The 18,354-nt window shown below is 35.5% G+C and overlaps 1 protein-coding gene across 1 annotated transcript; it reads right to left on the bottom strand.

The window, feature by feature from the left end:
• Positions 1–13: 13 nt before the first annotated feature.
• LOC113284034 (protein FAM135B-like) lies at positions 14–7,138 on the bottom strand. Its single transcript, XM_026533434.1, has 15 exons — positions 6,469–7,138; positions 6,287–6,372; positions 5,508–5,662; positions 5,280–5,344; positions 4,978–5,175; positions 4,817–4,871; positions 4,134–4,346; positions 3,870–4,003; positions 3,073–3,256; positions 2,884–2,943; positions 2,550–2,798; positions 1,581–1,839; positions 1,291–1,496; positions 1,059–1,109; positions 14–823 (listed from the first exon to the last, which is right to left on the bottom strand). The coding sequence occupies exons 1-15, from the start codon at positions 6,642–6,644 to the stop codon at positions 533–535; spliced, it is 2,382 nt and encodes a 793-aa protein (XP_026389219.1). The 5' UTR covers positions 6,645–7,138; the 3' UTR covers positions 14–532.
• Positions 7,139–18,354: the final 11,216 nt, after the last annotated feature.

The following is an 18,354-nucleotide window of genomic DNA, read 5'->3' as shown; positions in this document are numbered from 1 at the left end:
AGCTACACTTTCCTACGAATAAATCAACTACATTTAGTAACTTTATATTTCGAAGAAGTCCATTTCTCTAAATCAACTACTAAATGGTTTACATAACAAGCTTCCCTTGCAGAACTATTCAAATAAATGTGTATGGACAAGGGTTTTACACAGACACCCGTAAACAAAAGAGGAACTTTCATGTTTTTATTCTTCCCCGACTTTGTTAAGCGTAGATCACAATTAGTGGACCTATTTTACCTGCGCGTAATTACACTTTGGATAGCATTTAAACTAAACTAAGCAACTTAACTCTGATACACTAAACCTTGAGTTATAACTTGTAATTTACAAACTTCAGGAAGCCTAAGTTATACCCGATGAATGTAGTCACCGTCGAAATAGGGACGGCTAAAGATACAGCAGCTTCCAACACTTCTGCGTGTTTCTTGTTCTTTGCTGAAATATAAGATCTGAGGGCTTCGCTGATAACGAATGAAGATCTGGATTGACATATCCGTACAGAGGTAATTGAATGGAATATCTATACCAGTCATCGGAAAAGCTCTGAGAAGGACCACATTATAAGCCTAGCAAAAATGTCAGTCTCTAAGAACTCGATATGAGCAGCCCGACCAATCATGGTGTTTAAGTTCCTGGTTTGTCCAGAGGTGTCATAGTTGACATCACATCGCATGAACATGCGTTGCTCGGAAGAGGGGGCTCGGATTTGATCCAAGCAATTGTTTAGCATATCCATAAAGATTTTACCCTTCTTTGAGTAATCCCACAATGATGCAGGGCAGACCTCAATTCTAGCCGAATGATAAGGGACATAACCGTCCTGACAAATGACATTATCGCAGAAGTATTAGGAAGAGCAAGCGATGCAATAAAAAGTGCACAACTTAAAAATGACATAAAGTTTCCATCACTACACTCTCTCTCACAGATCCTTCTACTTATTTTTTATGATAAACCTTCCCCTGCTACGTTTTGAGTTCAACATTATGCATGTCATTTCCAAAAAACCATAATTTTGCCCAATATCCAAATGTTCAACAAGGATGAAGAAGTACCTGTGGCGAAGATAGAAGGATTATGTTCTTGAAATGCTCCAATGTCTTTGCCTGGAAAAGCAAATAACAGGTCAGAGTGTTATTTCAAGAAGCAACAGCAATTGCATCATTTCTATAAATTCTATTTTAAATTTTCCGTTCCCACCTCAGATGAAACTAAGTTGAATATACTTCTACATATGACCAGTAACTATACAGAACTGAGCAACTTAAAAAAGTGTCCACTTAGTACCTTGCAAAGCTTGTAGAAAAAAGTTTTCTCGAGATCTGGATCATCGGTGAAAGTTAGTTGATGGATGCATTGAGCTCCTTTAAGCTTCTTTAAAAGCCACAGACCAGAGTTGAATAAAGAGTTTGAACTGTACAGATACCCCAGGTGTGGCCCAGATACAGACACATACGTATAAAGGTATTTTAAAAAAGGCTCCATCTTTTTCTCTGAGACAATAAGAACACACCAGTCAGTGCTTAGTTACTAATGTGAACGAACAAGAACAACTAACAAGGAACATGAATTCATACCCGTCAAGGCTGCCCTTAAAATTACATTTCCAATGGAATGCCCAACAAAGCTAAGCTTAATATTTTTGTAGCCACCAGATCTTGCAGCTCTATCCATCTTTTTCTTGACAAAAGCAGTCACTTCTTCAGCCAATCTTGATCCCATATCTGTCAAGTCGCCAGATGTTCTGTCTTCATTGGCCTCTGACATGAGACACTCTGCCCCAGGATCTATCAAAAGCCATTGATTCCGAACAAGCCGTAAATCGAGATGGTGTCCCTGTTAATTTTAAAAAATTCAGGATATATTAAATCCACAAACCTATAATATGTGATGGACAGAAGATGTATGCAGTCAATCCAAGTACCAAAGATTCTCGTAAACAACCAGACTAAAAAAGTGTCACAATTAATTAGCAAAATACAACATTAACAAGACCACCAATGTAAAATGTGCTTCCCATATGTTAGTATCACACTCAGAAACACCTAATCGATATTGTAAAACAAGAAGTTGAATACATTAGACATTGAGGTTACTCCTGAATAAAGAATGTCTAGTGACTTTCAAGATTTTGAAACCAAAGATTCAAAGGATAGAAATGTATTTACGTTCACAAGATTTCGTGGAAATTTATATCCCTGTTTCATAATATGAGCAATATTCCATAGAGTGATTTATTTTGTCAGATTCCATTATTGTGACACTGCTGTCACAAATGAATAAACCTTAAAAGTAAAGATCAAGACCAAGGATTAACATGGCAAGTTTTTGTCGTAAGGTTGTATGCAAAGTAACTCAGTCCAGGCAAAGAGGGTATAAATCATACAGCAGAAAATAGCGTTTTCTGGCAGAGGATGTGTATTAAGTGTAACCCAGAACAATGAGGGCTATAAAGTAGATACATTAACAATAAATTTATCGAATAGAAAAACATACTCTTCCATACCGAAGCAAGTAAGCAATCTATCAGAGTGAAAAATACATGCCTGAAATCCATGCACAAATACGACAATTCTCAGAATGCGACTACTTCTTGGTGTCCCTGTACCAGATAACTTGTTCCCAGTGTTTAACCTTGTGCCCATGAGTATGTTAGCAGAATGCTCTAGAGGGGAGAAAAACGAATTTCCACTTCTAGTTCGGAATTGAGCATTCATGACACGTTCCACAAGTATCACAGGATTACGTAAAGGATCGCCGAAAATATGCATGTCTTGAATCGAACGATTATTAATCTGCACGGAAGCTATATCCTTTCAGATTATCAATTGACATAAATGCGGATTAGGAAACCAAAGCAAAGAAGGTTTAAGAACCGACCCTCATTTGGGCAATACTTCGTCGATGAAGATCAGCACGCGTTACTGCAGCTTGGATTGGCTGTAAGGAGGCATGAATTAATTTAGAGACAGACAACAATTTGCTATAGCATATTTTGGGTACCAATAGTCAGAATGGAAACTAGTCCTAAATAAAAATTATACTTCTGAGAGTTATTAATAAAATTACATCTTCGTTTAACTTCTGTGCAAGAGAACCTTTCCCGCGAATGCTACGATGAAAAGACTCATCACTTCTTAAACAATGATGTGGCATGGCAACCTTAGAGTAGACCATCCATATGGACCACTCAGCTCTCCGATCATTGGCCCACGCCTCACGTAAAAATTCCAATATCTTCGTCCTATTGGCCCTGCAGCACAAATATCATATTAGCACCCCAATATATGCATATGCATATAACCTAAACAGTACACACCACAAACTATAAAGGAATGCAAATAACTGAATAAGTGATAGCTTACTATTGGGAATCTAAAACTTAATACAAGCACATGATGAAGCAAATGAACAACGCCTAACGGTCAAATAGAACTTTAAGAATACGAGACAGGATAAGGAGTAAGGCAGGAGTAAGTCGATGAGATATCATAGCTTATGTCGTCCGAATTTCGTAAAATATTAAAGATGGATTATTAACACGCAAACCATGGAAGTGCATGAAACACAAATGTAGGAAACCAGATATTCTATAGATAAAACTGAAACTCCTTTACCATACAGTTTTTTCTTTTCTTTGGTTAACTATTATTTTTTGAGAATATGCAGGAGTAAATGCATAAAAAATAAAATTAATACAAATTTGTAATTCAACAGTCAAACTAATCAAAGGAGGGAAATGATACTAAAACCTGACAGATCAGTAGGCATACAACTTATAGGTCATAACTCTTTACTTGCTAACCAAATTACCTATCATACAAACAGGGGAATGTGACTGTAAATAGATTTCTCAAGAAACGCACCTGTGGAACTTCAAATATATGTTCCATAAAACTGAAAGCTGGTGGCCAAGTAAATGAAAAGCATTTATAATGTCTTTGTTTGACAGAGACTGAAGGAAGTCCTCCGTTTCAAAATCAGATACGCCACCTGGTTTCTACAGTGACAAAAGAAAAAAGATCCAAGAAAACTACATTAAGTATTAACTTTTTTAGGGGTTGCAACTTCGAAGAATGAGGCATGACATAAACCCTTTTCAAGGATTGTAAATTTGAGCTCGTCCTTACCTCCAAAATATCTTCTGCGATACCCAGGTACGGTTGCAGAACAGAACTGAATCTACTTTGTTTCAGTTCAGATGTGAGTTCTGTCAAATCAACTTTTTGATCAATTGCGTCACTAAGCTTTCGTAGTTCATCTAAGAGAAAGTCGCGTGCAGCCAGCAATGCTTTCACAGTTGCAACTTTTTTTTGATCAATGCCAACTCCTTGATTTGTCAACTGTGAAGATAAAGAGTTAAATATCTTTGGATTACAACCTTAAAGGCAAATAAATAAATTAAATAAATAAATAAAATCTATCTGATCATCAAAAACATGGTAAAAGTAGAAAATTGCTCCGCTGCTAAGGTAATACAAACCAGCAAAATGGTCCAGTACTATTTACTAGGTGTTTCAAAAAGCTGATAACTGAAGTATCTATTAGGTACTTGGAGTTGTAACAATGTGCGGGAATGTAATACAAAGGAAAGTTTCGCTTGGAGTACATCAATTTTTGCTTCATATAGAAAAACGATGAAGGCACCAAGGGACACAATACCGCGGACCATAAATACTCATTCCAAAGAAAGCGCTTGTTGCAGTCACATATCTGTTTTATATGGAGTATTTGCAATAAGATAGTCCCGAAAGACAGAAACACCCCAAGCAAGTTTATAACAAATGGAATTTGACATGAGAGGCAAACATACTTGACCGTTCTCAGCTAAAGGCCCAACAGCAACATTTTTCACCGTGGGAGCATAACTGAAATATTCCAGTCACAGCGTTAATCTAACAGATAAGAGAGTTGATATCTTTGCATGTATATTACAGCATAGTTAGCCATCTAGAAACTGGAAAGGCGACAAACCTGGGTACCTTCTTCGCTGGGGACGTGAATGAACCAGCTTTTAAAAGAATGACGTGCATGCTCAAATCAATAAGCACCGCATGGAAAGAATCGAAATGGACAGGGCAATATGAGTGCAATCCAAGGAGAGCCTTGGGAGGAATCCGGAATTCATGGATTGCAGCAGGCAAAGTATCCAGAGAAGCCGGCAACTCGGACCTTAACAAAGAGTATTATGTCCCTTAGTAAACTTGAGATGATGGTATCATGCTAAGTAGATCAAGAAATTATGTGAAGATGTCAAACAAAAGCTGTTAACTTACCCATTATCCATTATTGGAGCATACAGCAGCTCAAACTTGACAATTACAGCAGAAGTGGCTGGTCCCTGGGGAATAAAGAACATGTCAACGGCATAATTAAAGCACCATATAAACCTCTAATCATGTAGGCCATAAAGGAAATCCAACTCCAAGAATGGACAGGCCGGCAGAGTCAAATACATGAATAATGCAACATATATGCTCACAAGATATATAGCGAATATCTACCTCATATTTCCCTAGAGAAAGATTGAAAGCAATCATGGCAGATAAAAGGACATCCTGTCTCGCATACTTGATCCTGAAAGGCTGAGTATAGAAACTGTTGTCTGTGTCATCAATTCTCCACACCCCGACGACATCCTCAGGGCCTAGATCAGGAGCTGCATCAGCAAGTATTTCAGATTTGCAAGTTGATTCACACTACCAAAATAGAACCAAACCTATATAATATTCAAAAAAATTGATGATAAACCTATAACAACATAAAAGATGAACTATTTGTCTGCTCTGAACCTAGACCTGGACATGTGTTCTAATTCTAAACCAGATGAGTTAAAGCTACAAAATGTATCGTCTTTCTTGTCATTATTGCTTTGGTATAACCATGAACTCTGCTTGATTTACAGATAGGTACTACAGATTTGACGGAATCGAGATTAGGCTCATTTAGAATTCTTTCTTAGCAAAATGTAGGTTATTTAACAAGATGGAACCACTAAGTCAGATTTGATAGAGGTATAAAGGACAAGAAAAAATTCTTCATGAAACATTGGTCAACCTACATTTTAGCTTCCCTGCTACTTAAGCACACCATGGTCACAAGTGGATTAGATTAGTTCTTCATCTTCACCCATTTTACATTAAACCATTTTCTTAAAAAGTAGTTACTCTATAAGAACCGTGTCGAGAACTCAATAAGAAAGATTTCTTGAGTTATTCCAATTATTAATGCATATACAAACTAACCTACATTTTAGTTTTAATAAAACATCACTAAACCGTACCTTCATATTGAGCTACTCTGGCAGGAAATCCAGGTGATGTGTAATCGCTGTCTTCCCATCTCATTGTTATTCTAATCTGATACCATCTACAAACAAAAAAACAGAAGCTCCTATCAATCAATCAATCAATGAAGAGACGAAATGAAGTTGAAGTGAAAAAAAAGAAAGAATAGATAACATACCCTTGTTGAAAGAGGTCAAGATTATGAAATCTATGAATATAAATGGCAACTTCTTGTATAGTTTCCAACATAGCTGGTTTAACTCTAGCTGGTTTAGCATTAAGCAATCTCTTTGAAGGAGAAGAAGTATTTCTCTGATGATTGAAACCAATTAAACATCTAAAACGTCGAATCATATGTATCTAACAATCCCAATTTTCTCTCTTCAATACTTGCATCCCCCTCCCTCTCATCAACCAAATAATAATAACAGCACAGCCTTAACCCTATTTTTCTCTTCTTCCATTTTTTCCCCAAAAATGGAATCCAATTCCTCCTTTTTAAAAAGTCATTCCATGATTAAATTAAAATGAGAACCAGATCCAAATAACAAAACCTCAAAATTAGGGTTTACAATGAATCTCTTTCTCAGACAAACATAAACTAGATTCTTTCTTAACCTAGGCCTACAAACTGAGATTCCAGACCTTTTTTTTTATTACAAGAGTTTGCGGATCTTACACGACGTTGATCAAATTTCTTCTGTTTCTCTCTGGTCTTTGAGCAGAACGAGGTTTGCTGTTGTTCTGCAGATTGAAAGAAGAAGAAGAAGAAGAAGAGAAAGGTGAGTAAATGTTGTTGAGTTTGAAACAAAAATTAACATGGGAGAAAAACTCTCTGTATTCTGTCTTTCTCCATGTTTTAAGGAAGTGTTTGTTTTGTTTGTGTGTGGTGACTCGGGGTTGAATCGGGTGTCAGACTGGTTTGTTATGGTCCAACTACATAATGTACATGTACGTACACCCCAGCCAGAGTATTTACTTTGATTTTTGCCTAATTTAGAAATTTGGATATTTCATTCATACAACATTTTACGATTTATTTAGGATAATTATTTGCATAAAATTATTACTGGGTTATACTGGATTCTTGATCTAAATAGCGATAAATAATGTTGTGTTGTTTCTAATCTGAATAACGATAAAAGATTAACAACCGTTTGGTAAAAATGACAAGGATTTGATAAAATTTCAGAAGGAAAATGAAAAAGGCTAAGGGGGCCATTATGCATTGCATATGTGAATTTACAAACACTCTTTGTATTAGAAAAATCTTTTTAGTTTTTGAGGTAAGAAATGGAATCGGTAAGAGTCATATGGAACTGAGTCAGGGAAATACAAACACTGCATTAGATTCCTTGCATAAATAAATCCAGAAGATTATTTAGTAAATCTACCTGTTAGATTTACTGTGTCAGTTAATAAATTAAGGAATCCAAAAAGAATTACTACTACTCATTTTTCAACGTAAACAGTGCACTAAAATAATTATGTTGAGACGGCAAAAGCGATAAGTAGCAGTCCTATTTACTTTTGTATTTATAATAATTAATTAATTGATGTGTCGATTGTCCATTAACCCATGACCATGGTGTTACAGTACTAGTTTAGCTGGCTGTGGACGGATATTAAATTTGCTGTCCTTTGACAAATTAAAAAATTGCAGGATTCATGACCACTGTTCGTTCAAGACAACCGGCATTCTCAGGTTTTAATGGTTGTTTGGATCTTTCCGTTTGGAAGTTGTTAATTCATTTAAGTTTCAAGGTTTAACTCTTTCTTTTTCTGTGGTTAGTATTGAAGAGTTAACTTGTACTGTTATTTACTTTTACGGTGTTTGCACGGTGGCAACTCCTATATCGCATTCTCGCGGCAACATGGATATTCGAATACTTAATTGCTCCAGTGTGCCACCATCAGCACGGCAGCACCACAAGAAACTTGACCCCAGTTGTGTTGCTGTAATTATTTATCTTTTCTTATTGTTTGACAATGGATAATTAATTAATCAGGAAATGGAATGTCAAAGAACAAACCTGCAAATGGAAACCTCAAGCAGCAGCATGGTAAACTTCAACCAACAAATTAAGAAAGAGTTCCCAAATGCTGAGAACAAATCACCTCTCATCTAAAAAATTTTCCTGGTACATGTCATGTCAGAATTCAACTCTATTTTATATATCAAAAAATCTATTTGAGCCGGGGAAATGGATAACAACAAAACTACTCTCACAAAAAAATTTAATGGACCCCACGATAAGTGGCCCTTGCTGTCCTCCGACGAGATCCACCGGGACCCACCATAAAAACTGTGATAGCTTTTTAAAACGTTGTTTTGCCGTGGTTTAATTACTCAGTTCGTTAAGAACCACTATTTATATATTTGTCACCACTTGAAATGAAGGGAGAGGTTACGGCAATGGGGGTAAGGGGATTATAGTTGTGTAAAGTCCCACAACCCTCTATATTATGATCTAATCACTGAAGGCCAAGCATTATGGTCTTCAATTTTCCTTCTATATCCCGTAAATATAGAGAGATTCCTCAAAATTTATCTACTATAATCTCCCATATCCCTCAAAACAAGGGATATCCCTTTCTTACATTTGAAAGTAGACAAATCTGATCCATCTTGTAGGGAAAGGGAAATGGTACAGATACTCGGTTTCCGTTTAAAAACCTACTTTCCGTGTGATTTTAAACGGACACCGAGTATCTGTTTGAGAATTTTTAGTTTTACTCTTGTTTTTCACTTTTAACTCTTTTATTTCTATTAAAACTCTTTATTTCCCCTTATATCTCCATTTTTTTTATCTTCACATTTATTTTACCCGAAAATAATAATTATTTAAAACTGTGGAAATAAAATTTGGGAAAAAACGGAAACTCAGTTTCTGTTAGGCATTATTCATACGGAAACTGAGTTTTCGTGAAGTGTAGGGGGATGAAAACAGACTATAGTGAGGCTGCCTTGTGACCTATATCCCTCCCCACATTTAAAGGATAGGGAAGGGATAACCCCTTCCATCATTGAACGTATTTGTCAGAATCAGACTGGATCTTCATGGGAATCAGTCTTCCGTAACGATCTGTTGTTGGTGTCTTTGGAGTAATTGTAGTTGTTGCTCGTGCCTTTAGATAATTTGCTGCTTATGTTGGTGTTGTGGCTCTCTTGGTGATATTACTGGATATGTTTAACTTCATCAAAAGTTACTGAATTAGAAACCTAGCCTATTGCTGAAATCAAAAGAAAAGGAAAGATAAATCTACCCTAGGATAAAAATCAGTAAAGGAAAGGGGGAAAATAATAAATTAAAAAATAGCAGATCAACTAATAGAGAAAAGATTTGTGTTTTAATGGTGAAGGTCGACTCATATTTTCCCCCATGGGAGAAAATCTAAGACGGGGGCAAAAAAATTATCTTGGGAAAAACTACGATTGTTTTAAAATTGGAGAAAGATGAATTCAACGTGGTTCGGTTACACAAGATGATAGTAACGTATGCATGACAGACAAGCATAAATAAAGAAATAAACCAAATTTACGTGGTTCAGTTGTTAAGTAAACCTACTTCACGAGAAATTTATTAGTATTTGTGAATTACACAAGATGGGATCTGTCATGTTGTGTGTATAACGTGATTACAAGTAAGAAAATTGGGATTAACTCTCAAGGACATATCACTTTTAAACGTATATTCTCTTTCTCAAACTTTTTTTTCTTCTGTAAAACAGGCTCATATAATCTCTTTTTATAGCCAAGTTGACCATCTTATGCATCTTAGATTTTAAGGAATATTCCTTTTGATGCTATCGGGTGATTCCTCGAGTGTTATGTCATGTCTACTCGATCAACTTATCCTTCCTTGACAAGTTATTTAGCTCCACGACTCTCTTTGATCACCATCACTCATTTGAACCATTTATTTCCACTCCTTATGATCTATTCTTGTTGGTACATATCTCGGTTAAAACGAGCAAGTCGGTGGGTTGATTTCTTGTTACTGCGGTCTCACATTATTACTTTGCAAGCATCTCAGATGTTTTCCACGGGTTCATCAGATATTTACCCCCTACATGGAGAACAATAGTTTGAAGATTTTTTCCCCTCGATCTCGATCTATGATTACTCTAGTTGGGATAAGTAAATAGATACCTTGGATATGTATGTGTGCTGATGAGATGTGGAAGCCTATAATTGAAATAAATTGAAATTGATAACTTGAAATGGATAAATAATCAACCAAATTAGTTTTTTCTACCCTTTGAATAAATGAATAACCTTAAAATGAAGATTCTTCTCTAATAACTTATACTTTCTCCCCAATATCGATCGGAAACTAAAATATACTAAGAGGCATCTATTTGAGGCTCTAGAATTATATGATCTAATTCCCCTTAGAGACAACAATTAGGTTTGAAAGAAGGGAATCTCTCATTCTTCACAAAGTGTTCTCAAACATAACTAAACTCCTTCCCTAACCTTATCTCTTCTAATTTAACTAGTACCAATGGCATATTCGGCATATTTAGAGTGTTTCAAAGATGGAATATAAATGGAGCTTCAATATCGATATGAGACATCCACAATATATTACGTATTTACAATTTACCACAACCTCCATAGCAAAAAAATCTAAAGTTGCACTCCATCACAAGAAGGTATCCTCAACTATACCAATTAACATTTGATAAATAACATTGTTGTCCCAAATTATGGAAAAAATATCAAATCTTTAAATTGTTTTGAAATGACGAGGGTACTAAGTACACCACAATTTTTTCGATATCAACCTACATAAGACACACCCTTAGTAATCTAATACAGACAAGTACTCTCAAAGAGATTACTGTTCAACAAGGTAGCACTAGGTATATAAAATAGGTATCGAACCTAACTATCAGGATCAAACTTGAGTGTTAGATTAACGTACTTAGTGCTTACTTTATTATAACTTAAATAATAATCATAATGTGAAAAGTAAAGTAAAAGCACATAACAAGAGTTTGTTTACGAGGAAACCGCAAATGCATAAAACCTCCGGGACCTAGTCCGGTTTTGAATACTCTTAGAATTAAGTCGCTAAACGAAAACTGCTACAAACTTTGTATAGTTGAGACCAAGTAAGCTGACTCCAAGTTACTCAGTTCATTTAGTATCCCTGTGCCTACTACCAATCTGGTTTACGCACGTGAATCCTAAGATAGAGTCAACTATCTTAAGTTTCTTCACCCGTTGTGAAGACTTCCAGCACCCAACTCCTTTGGATCGTATTCCAAAATTGTAAAGGAACAATATACTTTCGGTAACCACTCTATCAATATTCCAGATCAACAAGTTAATTAGAGATATGTTGAGTTACAAATGCTCTTTCTTTAAATCAATATAAACTCCTTTATATCAGTTTAGATCAATCCAAGATTAAGATTACCGAAATAATCAAACTTTAGTTCACCATCTATCATATTTGGATGTTGAAGAGAACCACCAAATGACAGATCGTTGATCTATACAATAAGTTGTGAAAGTGTATCAAAGATAAACAAACTTGTTGGATTCCAGTCAATCAAGTGTGCACGAAGTATAATCACAAAGATCAGAATATTAATAAAGAAAATCTTATAATCTTCAAATCTTCAGTCTTCAATATACCTGCACAAACAACATGATTCTCTTGAGATTGATCACGCACAAAGCGAAGTCTATAAGCGGTTGACCACAAGTCATATCTTCAGATCTTTAATCAATAAAGATCAGATCTAAAATTTCTAAACCTTGATCTAGTTCAGTGATCTTATATCAGAAGAGAAGGATCACGGGATAAACATACTAAGTGCAATCAAGATTCAATTCTAACGTTATTCAATCAAATCAATAATCAAAAACTAAAATAACAATACTACCAAAAGCTTTTTGATCACAAAGAAGTCTTTAAATGAAAATCACATATGATATTTCACCTCATTGGATTACTTTCCTCTTCGAGAGAGTATTACGAGAATACTACTAGTGGGCTTTCCTCACACTAACAACAAGAATGAAGTCTGTGTGTTGCGGCACAAGTTTGCAAGAAGAACAAACTTCACTAGTTTTTATGATTTCCAAAACCGAAAATATGCAAATATATGCAATAAATACCAAATTCCGGTTTTCACTCAAATCCAACTATCGTCCAACTAATATACTGAAATCTCTCATGGATAACAACTCAATATTAGGTAGCGCACAAGTATATTTTACTAATATATTATCTAAATATATGCTTTAGTTACTGGGAAATTAAATACATATAAATTCAGAATATCAAAAGATATTATTGAATATTTCGGTTTAGGATCTCATCTTGAGTATCAAGGAAAATACTTGAATATTAAGTAATAAGAGATCAACACATACTCAAAATATTATATCGACATTAATGAACTTTCCGTATTAACCAAACCATATTCCGATATTTATGTAAACCCCAAAGTAATAGAAAAAGCGGAAACACGTTTCATAATTTTTTTAACTCAATAGGGATCAGTTTTGCTATAGTTCCCTGGGACTCGTCCTAAAGTGGATCCTTGGTTAAGGGATCGGTCCTGGAATAGATCATTTGATTCTTTTTAACTACGAAACAAGTTTTGCAAGTCTATTTCCGGAAACTCATGTAGTTAAACATAGTTTTATAGGCATGCACTCAACCCAAAGTTAAACACAATAAACTAGTAACAAATTACCAAATAGTGTTATATTGTATTTACGAAGTTCAAAAGATATACATTATACTTCGTAATTCGATATGCCAAAGTTGTATGAAACAACTAGTATATACTTCCTTGACACTTTGATCATATTAGAATAATCAAGTTACCAATACTAGAAATATATAAATATAACTTTTTATGCTAGGTTTTCAATATAAACAACTTGAAAGAAACGTAAATAGAAATGGAAACAAATCAAGTATGTATTACTAACCTCGAACATAAGGATGATGTATGCATTAATTTCGATATGTCTTCAGGTTCTTCAGAGTAACATGAGTTTGTCTCAACATTTCTAATGTTCATAATCTAACCTAACTAAGTTAAATCTAGTAATATAATAAAAAAGCTTTAATTTTTGGAGCTAAAATATGATAACTAAACATGACATACCAATGTTTGGTGGGCTCAACCGAGCAATATTCTAACATGTTTGGCCAATTTCCTCTTGTTAAGTGGTTTTTGCGCATACTCATGTCATCATTCTTAAGAGAATATAGTTAATTTTCGAATTGGGGTTGGTTGGTTTGTGGTGATGATGATGGTTTCTCTACTTGGTACACTGAGCTTATTAATGGAGTCTCAAGATCTCACCAATCCCGATGATGCGAAATTAAATTAGGGCATCAACATTTTAGAAGTTTTTCTTCTCTTGGACTTTGGTGTTTTTATTTGTCTATTTTTTTGTAGATTTTCTTTTTAGTTTTTTCTTTATTACATATAGATTCTCCGTGCATTAATAAAATCTTCTCTTCCTATCCAAGAATAAAATATGTTTAATTTTCTCTTACCGCTTGAATAGCTCACGCCACTTTGAGGGCAGAGGGTTATTCGTCTTTATAAAACATGATAATAGATGGTTTTTTAACTTTAAAAAGGAAGAAGATGTTTTTATTTTTATTTATTTATGAAAGAAAAGTAGCTCGTTAAATCTTTAACATCCGTCAGATCAACGTGTAATAAAATAAAGAAGAAAAAAAAAGAAAAACATGTTCACAAGTCACAACAAAAATTATAACTAAATACGCAAGTTATACCCAACCAGAAGCATACATATTGTCAATAGAAACTAGCAGAAAACTAAATCTCGTTATAAACCTAAGTACGAGTATACAACCAAAAATGGCATAAGAAACTAGTCAAAAATATATGAAACAATACTTAATTAAAATAGGTTGTGGAGCTTGAACTGTTTGAACTTCTTATTCTTCAAAGTTTCACTACATGTTGGTCTAGTTCTTGCAAGCATCTATCTTTTTTATTGATAGACGCATTTATGTGTAATATATCTCAATTGTATATAGTGTTAGCACCCATTTTTGTACTTATTTGGTTATTTTATATATTTGTAGGTGTTTTCAGAAGAATAAGGATTTGCGGCGAAATTGGCTGAAAATGCGGCGTTTGAACCTCCATTGATAGAGTGCCGGAAGCGCCCCAGAAGTGTACCGGAAGTACCCCAGAAATACCCCGGAGGAACCCCGAAAAAAGTGCGGAAAATGCCCAGAGGAAACTTGCTATATGGACCCTTGATTTTGGATAAGGGGTAACCTAATTACTAAGGGGTGACCCATTTCCAAGCAGCTGCTAAAGGGACACCAGGTCTGGTTAAGGGGACACCACATTCAAAGTTCAAATAATGGAATTTGGCGGGAAAACTAATTTCACGTCTGATAATTCTCTGTTGGATTTCTGGGCAGTTTTGAGGGAGATTAAATCCCTGAAATCAATTGGGCTAGGCCTGTTAAGAATAAACAGATCGTATGCAAGTGATTTTATCGATCAACTTGGGCTGGAATGGCTGAGAGAAGCGATCAAAGTCCAAACAGAATACGTGTTCTCTGTGAAGTTTTCAAATATATTTTTAGAGATTCTGGGAGAGTTTTACGTTGAAGTAAAGTGTATATAGTCTTGTTTAAGGATTAGGAGAAGTTTGGAGCGTAAGAAATTGCCAGAAGACGCGTACAAAGCAACAGAAAAGAGATTTCTCTCTCAACTGCACGTGAAGAAAAAAGGGAGATAAACTCGGATTTAATCGAGTTATTTGGACCCTATTGGTATATAAAGGCTGGTGGGAAGTGAGAGAAAGTTTTATCAAGAGTTTGGGGTCGAGACAGAGCCAGGAGGAGCGAAGAAGAAGGAGTAGCAGCAATGTTCACCTGCTGCTGCTGCTGCCATTAAAAAGCTTCAAGAACACGAAGAAACACCAGCATAGACAGTCGTTTATCAACAGTGTCAACGACTAGCATCCGAGGGTCTTAAAATAACAGCGTCAACAGCAGCCGTGAGGTATCGTTTTTACAGCAGTGGTATTCTATCGTTCTTCTCTGGACGCTTAAAGAGGGTCGTAGTTTCACTGTATATTTTTCACTCTTTTAATCATATTTTGAGCATCAAGTATGTATTTTAAGAACATGATTATTATGAGTAGCTAAACCCCAATACTGGGATGATGGAGGAAGCTGTTTTTCAGCCATGTGGTTATTTAAATAATTCTTAATTCACTTTTTGCACCGATTTTAATTGATTTATGATTTCAATTAATTACTTGTGATTTTGTTTGATGGAACATGCTTAGTCCTAGGGATTCTTGATGTTCCATGCTTATCATATACAAGTAATATTTTATGGAATCTAATTTGGCAAAGATAGAGTTAATACTTGTTTTATTTTGAGCTATAATCGCCTAGAATTATTTTCTGAGCCACTTGAATATGAAACACATTGGAATCCTGAGTCCTGGTTCCTCTTGATCTTGTGACAAATTTTCTACATATTTTTGTTTTTTAAATCTATTCAAGTCCGAGCATCGAATCCGTATTTACCGCAATCGAATTACTACAACAAAATGGCGCCGCCGACGCGGACTTGTATATAGATTTGTTTTTAGGTTTAATTTTTTATTTATTTATTATTATTTGTTCCTTTTTACGTTTCTTTTTGTGTCTTTGATTTACAGGTTCGAAGTGGAATACTAAGGACTTGGGAACAAAAAGCTTAAAGCTAAAAGCTAAAAGAGAAGAGAAAAAAGACATAATTTTTTTTTAGGATTTAATTTTATTTTTATTATTATTTTTATTTATTTTTGTATATAGCTTTTATATATTTTTTTAGAATTTGTAAATAGGCTTTATTTTTCATAATTTTTGTAATTTTTGGACTTTTTATTTGGACTTTATTCTGGACTTTGGACATTATTTTTAAAAACCCTACGGAAGGGTTATAAATTAAAAAAAAATTAAATACAAACTGTTTGCAGGGAAGGACGACGATTACTATATCGTCTCGGCCCCTCGGGTTCGCACACGGCATAGGAGTCGTGGCCCGAGTCGACAACAACGGTTCATCGCCCGTCTGGTACGGGAGGTAAGTCCAATCGAAACACCCGCGAATCTCCTGCAAGCGGGTTACTGTCTGCCTTAAGGTGATAATTGTTTGAGGACGAACCGGACTGTTTTTAATTTCCTAGTAAAGGGCAAGGCCTGGCCAAATCAAGATAAGGACTCGGATTTCATCACCGTTTCCTTCTTGCCCGCCTTAGGAAAACGAAACCAAACGCGAACCTAAGCCTAAAATTTTGAATAGAACGAGACCAATAGGGTAACGAGCTTAATAGGAAACTCGTTCGAAAAATATTGGTTGCTCTTTAAGCACATTTCAAAGTTCATGATGGTTTCTGTGAGTTGAATGCGTGACTGCGCCGCCTTGTGATAGCGGTGAGGCCTTGGGTATCAAAGCTCCACTGAGCTTCCCTCGCCTCGATTCAACTTACATTAGCTCGGATTGATTCCAGAGGGGTGTGCTCAAATTGTAACGAATTCCTTTTCGAAGGAATAGAAGCTGGTCTAGAAAACAATCTAAGTGGAGCCATCATGCTTTTTGTTTTGCTAGAAATCTTTAGGTTTGTTTTGGTGGAGTCGAGTCGGCCTTGTTTGTGGTTGTGTAAAATTCCCTTGTAATTAAGAATGTCGAACTGGTATGATAGAAGCCAATACAATGAATATCGACCTGAATTTGAATATGGACATCATCAGTATTATGACCATAGTGAGAATAGTGGCTGGGGACGCCAACCTTTTCAAGGTTATGGTTCATACCATGGTGAGCCCAATTACTATCCGCACGCGCATCAGTCATACGATCAAGAAGATTATAGTACTAGTTCTTCGTCTCTAGAGGATACAATCAAACTATTGAAAAGTAGTCCTTATTATGATCCTTCAGTTCCTATTCCTTCTCTAGAAGAGACTCTTAGGAATTTAGCTGAGTCTTCACGTCAGTTAGCTGAATCGACGTATAAATTAGATGAGGTGAATAACGTAGTTATGGACGAAAGAACTGCAACAAAAACTGAATCTGTAGAAGATATCCTCAATAGATTAACTCAAAACTTAGATCCTACACTAAGGGAACTTTCTTTGGAAGAGACCCTTGAGAGGATAGCTGAGTCGACACGTAGACTTGAGTTAGAGACGAACGAAAGACTTGCTCGAAATAATCTAAATTTCCAAAATGGTGTTTCTAATTTTACCCTTGATATCAATAGTGAATATTTGCCTAATTTAGAGGACGAGGTTAGAATAAAAGACACTACTTATTTAGATAAGGTTCAATCATTTCGTACTATGATGATGATAGAGATAGTAGTAATGAAGAATCTGAAATATGTAGGCATAGTGATCAGGAGTCTAGTAATCCAATTGAGCTGTATAGTGATTATATTATTTCTAGTTCAAATCCAAATAATTTTATGATTATTCACCTATTCAAAAGGACGAGGATTTGATTAGGGATACCACCGTTTTAGACGATGTAATATTTCCTGTTTACGAAGCCGATAAAGGTTTAGAGGAACCGGTTTATCTTGAGACTACTGTTTTCGAGTCGAACGATTTAGAAACTGTAATCGATGATGGTTTCGAGGAACGGTTTTACCCTGAGAATACTGTTTCAGAGTCGTACGATTTAGAAACAATAGTCTTAGATGAACTCGTAGATATTAATGAGGATACACCGCAAGATTACAACTTAGAAGAATCAATTGCCCATTTTCAGGAATCTGATGACCTAGAAATTAGGGAGATTGTGGCTAGTCTAACTAGAAACACTGAAAACTCTAAGTTTGGGGGTGATTATCACTTTCCTAGTGCTTTACCTTTAACTCTCAGAAAGTCGCCTCACATAGGACTTGATATCCATGCCTCAACCATCTTACAAGATTATCTTCATACTAGGTTTCCCGAACCTAATGATGTCATGAAAAAAGTTCAGTCGTTAGAAACCCATCCTCTGGTTGATGTGGTTTGCCCAGGCTATG

Source organism: Papaver somniferum, chromosome 1 (genome assembly GCF_003573695.1).
Source record: "Papaver somniferum cultivar HN1 chromosome 1, ASM357369v1, whole genome shotgun sequence".
NCBI lineage: Eukaryota > Viridiplantae > Streptophyta > Magnoliopsida > Ranunculales > Papaveraceae > Papaver > Papaver somniferum.
The sequence above is the reverse complement of the archived record's forward strand: the minus strand, read 5'-3'. Positions and strand labels throughout refer to the sequence as shown.